This window comes from Bufo bufo, chromosome 3 (assembly GCF_905171765.1).
Source record: "Bufo bufo chromosome 3, aBufBuf1.1, whole genome shotgun sequence".
NCBI lineage: Eukaryota > Metazoa > Chordata > Amphibia > Anura > Bufonidae > Bufo > Bufo bufo.
In genome coordinates, this window is record NC_053391.1 from 123,098,234 (window position 1) to 123,104,233 (window position 6,000).

General features: G+C 38.9%; 1 protein-coding gene across 1 annotated transcript in view; it reads left to right on the forward strand.

Moving 5' to 3' along the window:
* The window catches only part of CUX1 (cut like homeobox 1), a 357,714-nt gene extending 355,560 nt beyond the window's left edge, over positions 1–2,154 (forward strand). Inside the window, 1 exon segment of the mRNA XM_040423522.1 lies at positions 1,732–2,154. Coding sequence (XP_040279456.1) covers positions 1,732–1,795 — 64 coding nt within the window. The 3' untranslated portion in view covers positions 1,796–2,154.
* The last annotated feature ends 3,846 nt before the right edge of the window (positions 2,155–6,000 follow it).

Below are 6,000 nucleotides of genomic sequence, written 5' to 3' on the forward strand. Positions count from 1 at the left end.
CAATGCACAAGCTCTACGGACACAAGCTCTAGGACTATAAAAGAACTATAGATATTATTTATCTGTGACTGCGGATAAGGCAGTAAATAAATGGCCATATAGGTTTCATTTTGGATAAAGTCTTTGTTCGCATATTATATTAGAGAGTTTTGTTACAAGCGATCCTCCAATTATAATGTATAATACATAATATAATAATACTATTAATAAATAATATATAATATACTGTATACAGTGGCGTACATAGAGAAGTAGGGGCCCCATGCAAGAATCAAACCAGGCCCCCTAGACAGGACAGAACGGTTTCTGCCTAAACCCCTTTCTATGACCCTTTGGCCATTTTTCCACTGCTTCATTTGCTAAAAGTTGTTCCTTTAAAGAGTAGAGTCCTGACCAAGTTTTCACCTCCAGTAGAAGAGGAGATAATCCCAACTAAGACTGGGCCCCCTCTTGCCCTGGGCCCCATAGCAGTCGCATGGTCTGCCGCTATGGTAGTTACGCCCCTGACTGTATAGGAAGGGATCTATTTACAAGTAGAAATGTTTTGTTCGTAGATGAGGGTCATCTAAGTCTCTGCAGAATACAGAAGCCATGTATAGCACCCCCTGTACTCTGTGAGTCTCATTTACAAGGCCTCAGGACAAACCCTGAAATAACCCCATTCACTAAATACAGGAAGGTCCAACTCTTTGCTTCTTCAGCTTTTTTCTACTGGGACATTATCATCCAGAATATAGTGACAATTGGGCTTCACCTTTGGCCAAAGTCCATGCTAAAAATGAAAAATTATTGCTCAAGTTTTATTTGCCACCTTAATTCAGTGGATCATTAAATAAGTGTAGAAGGAGTTAGTTGTGTTGCAGGATCACAGATTGGTGTAGCCAGGGTAAAAAGCTGCAGCCAGCCAAAGCTCTTTCCATGCGCCTGCACGGCCACTGCTGATAGCTCTACAGCGGTGGTCGTAACCCCTAGAAACGAGCAGGCAATTTGGGGTTCTTAGTTTGGAAATAAGATCTCACAGAGACACAATGGAAAACAAAATTAAATGGCAAAATCGATCATCAGACTGCAATAAGCAGAATGACTCTTGATTAATGCGGTGAGACAACCCCTTTAAGGTTTGTGCAGCATGTGTCAAGTCAGACCACCAATAACTGGGGTGGCACTTTTCACCAGTGACGCCAAGCTGAGAGTTTGAAAGGCACTGCTTTAACTGACGCTGGTATTCTGATAGCTTCTGTGGTGAGAAACTTGAAACCCAAGTTTTACTCATTCATATTCTGGTTTTGCACAATTTGTTAAATATTGTATTATCATTTAACATGATGCAACATACTTGGCACAACTGAAAGCCCTAGCGCAGATATAATAACGTGCCTTGCTCATGGCAAATGACGACATGCTGGCACTTAATCGAAGCCTCCGAAGTCGAATGTGTGGGCATATCCTTCTGTAGTCATCCACAGGTAATATAAGAAATTGTGCCAGTAAATGTTACAACATTTTCAAAAAAAAGTTGTTGTCAGTATCTGTCTTGGTAGCATGAACTGTGTACAGTACATAAGCCACACGCCATATGAATATTTGACTACATAAGTGTCTTCAGTCTGTATATTACTATAATTTTTGCAAAGTAGAAATGGATATGAGCGTTTCCTCTTATTACAATGTCATTTAAATGACATCAGAAGATTGCCTACAGTAATCCTGTACTTCATCTTTCACTTTTAGATACTCCGACCACTTGCACAAATTCCATGAGAACGGAGAAAACGGAGCCATGTGGCAGGAGTAGAGAATCCGCAATACGGGGGCGTCTTAATCTCCCTGAGACCAAATGACCGGATGTATTTTTACAGGCTGATTTCCCTGATCCATGCATTATGCACAGCTGCTTGACCTAGACTAGCTTTACAGTAGTGGAAATGGCAGACACAAGAGCGGAGAAAATGGACTACCTATACATATTTAACAAGGCGACTATCCATTTACCCTTCAATAGTAGAATTTCGCTAGTAGGCAGTTCTTATGATTTTTTAACATCCCTTGGATTAAAACATGGAACTACAGATAGATTTTATGCCTAGCAGTGGTATGGTGGTTGCAGCAATAGGGCATGATCAGCACCGCAGTGTCAGAGACGTCATTAGGCTGCATTTGGAGGAATGGCGGATGCATACTACTAATCTATTATGTGTAAAGTGGTGCAACGGTTTGGAAGTTTTTGTAATGGAATAATAAAGCCGTCACGTTGCACCCTGTTGTCTATAATGATTTCTGTTAGAAATATGCTGTTTTCCATAACTTGCCTTGTGACCATACAAATTGACGTGTCTCATCTTCTGGCACTGTGAATATCATAGATAATAATGCATTGTTACTGTTATTGCCTATTACTAATATAAGTCAGCCATTTTGTTAACAGGGCCATCTTTGTGTGTGGAAAGAAATTTAACTGTACATGCACTACTGAAATTTCAGTGTTCCCTATTGAATTTACTATATAGCTGCTACTGTGCTGTAAGAGGCATACAACGCCATTAATGCGTCCTCCATTGTGGATCATTTCTAAAAAAAAAAAAAAACATTTCTGGTTTTCCTGGCATATGCACAGTTGCAACAGTCATGAATTTACTGGGATCATCCCGACAAATTTTGCTTGTCCCCCCTCAAAAATGTGCAGGGTTTATCTAAACACCACCCAGAAGTAGGGATCCAGAACAGGTTTGGGGCAGGGTGGAGTTTAAATGCATATGATCTAGACCAGGGATGCCCAACCTGCAGCCCTCCAGCTGTTGCAAAACTACAACTCCCAGCATGCCTGGACAGCCTATAGCTATCAGTCTACAGCAGGGCATTGTGGGATTTGTAGTTTTACAACAGCTGGAGGGCCGCAGGTTGAGCGTCCCTGATCTGATATATTTTAAGATGAGTAGCTTGATACTTTTTTATTATTGCATTGTACTTATTTGGGGCTGAGACAAATTCAAATTGGTCTTTATTAAAAAAAACTGTAACCACTTGTTCACTACTGCCTACAATTTTTCACATACAGTGCTGCTGCATAGGAGCTAAAAGCTCGATCTGTACACCATATCTCTGCACCCCTGAAAGCTCATAAACTCTCATTTAAGCTGAATTCATAGCAAATTGATAAGAATTTAGCTTCATTAAGTGTTTGAGTTTGCATAAAAAGTTAGAAAATGAGCCATCAGACGGCTCCTCTGATGGAATTCACCTTCTAGGGGACAGAGTGGCCATCACCGTATGTTAAAAGATCCCCGCTGCAGAAGACCAACAGTTAAGAATTTTTAATGAAGAACAATTGTTTATCCCCAAATAAGTACCATTCAGTAATAAAATTTATGTAATCAAAACGGCCATAGCCTTTAATTCTACATTATGAAATAAAAATGGCATATGTTTTTTTAATAAAATGGCTGACCCTATAATTGTCTTTAAAATCTAAGTGCATGTATAAGTAACCAAATACAATTTCTTTAGGCTTATATGTAAAAGGGGTGTCTAGTTTGTTGGGAATAAAGTTTATTACGGTAATTGGATATCTAAAGGATATACAACCTCCTAATATACAATGTTTTAATTCCATTCTAGTTTCATGATTTGAACGGAAGCATTAATTGTTTTTGCATTAAAAGGGTGACTCCCCCTGACCTACTGCTGCTTATACAGCTGATGGCTTATTACAATGTAGCAATGTAGGCCACGCTGATATATTGTAATACAAATGATTGTAGACTTGCAGATCTTGAAAATGGGGATAAATAGAAACACAAAGTATATTAGAAAACCATAGAAATGTTCATTATACAAAGATGAAACTTTCTTTACATAAGTCCATTGTATCACCTCTTAGTACTATTGCCCCTGTGTCTGCCATAACAAAATGTGTCATGTAAAAAACCCTGGGAACTGGAAGCCTGAACCCCATTTACTCTCTCCGATATCCATCCATGACAGTTAGTTGTATTCTTTTAGACGCCTGCTCATTATCAGGGGCAGCACATTGACAGGTTCAGGTTTGATTGGGTGGGTATGATAAGACTTTAATCAATAGCATGGTTCATTAGTAAAAGTTTTTCAATACCGTCTGCTTTCACAATAGAAATAATCAATAATTGGCCAGGTATCTCATTGTCTTTTTTGCATGTTTGGGACAAGTTTTAATTAAAATGCAAATGAATTTATTCTATAAATGCAAATTAGTTTCTTATTTTCTCATGAATCACAGTGATCAGTTTAGATGAACTATAGATACCCTGTGTGTCTAAACCTCTGCTTCACAGGTTCATGATGTTACTATAAAGATCTCTTGAGGTATGATGGAGCAAATATACTGCATTAATGATCTGCATATATGACATGTACATGATATTCTATGAATCTGAATGTTAATGATAAGGAATGCAGTGCGCTGAAGGTTCCTTTCTTTAAATTTGATTGTTTTTTAATTGATTTAAACAATTATTTCTTTTCTGTCTTTTTTGCAAGTGCAATAATAAAGTTTGGGTGTGGAAGAAGCTGGTGTCTTGTCCTATTTGTATTGAGAGGTTATATTGTGTTTACAAGGGGGCGGCATGGCCGGCAGGGCATGGAGTGAGACGCACTTCAACTCTGCTCCGGCGCTTCAGATCTGAGACGCCGGCAAAAAGCCTGCAGAACTTACCTAAAGTTCACTGCACATAAAGAAATCTTCACCATGCCAGACTTGAAGATGAAGAAGACCAGGAAAAAGGTGGCCTCCGGTAAATTGATGCAGTTTTTCCCCGTTGCCAGCGCAACCTAAAATGGCGGCGGTAGAAGCGTGCAGCAATCTCTTTAACAACCACCTGAGCCCCCAGTGCTTAAACACCCTGAAAGACCAGGCCACTTTTTACACTTCTGACCTACACTACTTTCACCGTTTATTGCTCGGTCATGCAACTTACCACCCAAATGAATTTTACCTCCTTTTCTTCTCACGAATAGAGCTTTCATTTGGTGGTATTTCATTGCTGCTGACATTTTTACTTTTTTTGTTATTAATCGAAATTTAACGATTTTTTTGCAAAAAAATGTCATTTTTCACTTTCAGTTGTAAAATTTTGCAAAAAAAAACGAGATCCATATATAAATTTTGCTCTAAATTTATTGTTCTACATGTCTTTGATAAAAAAAAAATGTTTGGGTAAAAAAAAAATGGTTTGGGTAAAAGTTATAGCGTTTACAAACTATGGTACAAAAATGTGAATTTCCGCTTTTTGAAGCAGCTCTGACTTTCTGAGCACCTGTCATGTTTCCTGAGGTTCTACAATGCCCAGACAGTACAAACACCCAACAAATGACCCCATTTCGGAAAGTACACACCCTAAGGTATTCGCTGATGGGCATAGTGAGTTCATAGGACTTTTTATTTTTTGTCACAAGTTAGCGGAAAATGATGATTTTAATTTTTTATTTTTTTTTCTTACAAAGTCTCCTATTCCACTAACTTGTGACAAAAAATAAAAAGTTCTATGAACTCACTATGCCCATCATGAAATACCTTGGGGTCTCTTCTTTCCAAAATGGGGTCACTTGTGGGGTGGTTATACTGCCCTGGCATTCTAGGGGCCCAAATGTGTGATAAGGAGTTTGAAATCAAATTCTGTAAAAACTGACCAGTGAAATCCGAAAGGTGCTCTTTGTAATATGGGCCCCTTTGCCCACCTAGGCTGCAAAAAAGTGTCACACATCTGGTATCTCTGTACTCAGGAGAAGTTGGGGAATGTGTTTTGGGGTGTCATTTTACATATACCCATGCTGGGTGAGAGAAATATCTTGGCAAAAGACAACTTTTCCCATTTTTTTATACAAAGTTGGCATTTGACCAAGATATTTATCTCACCCAGCATGGGTATATGTAAAAAGACACCCCAAAACACATTCCTCAACTTCTCCTGAATACAGAGATACCACATGTGTGACACTTTTTTGCAGCCTAGGTGGGCAAAGGGGCCC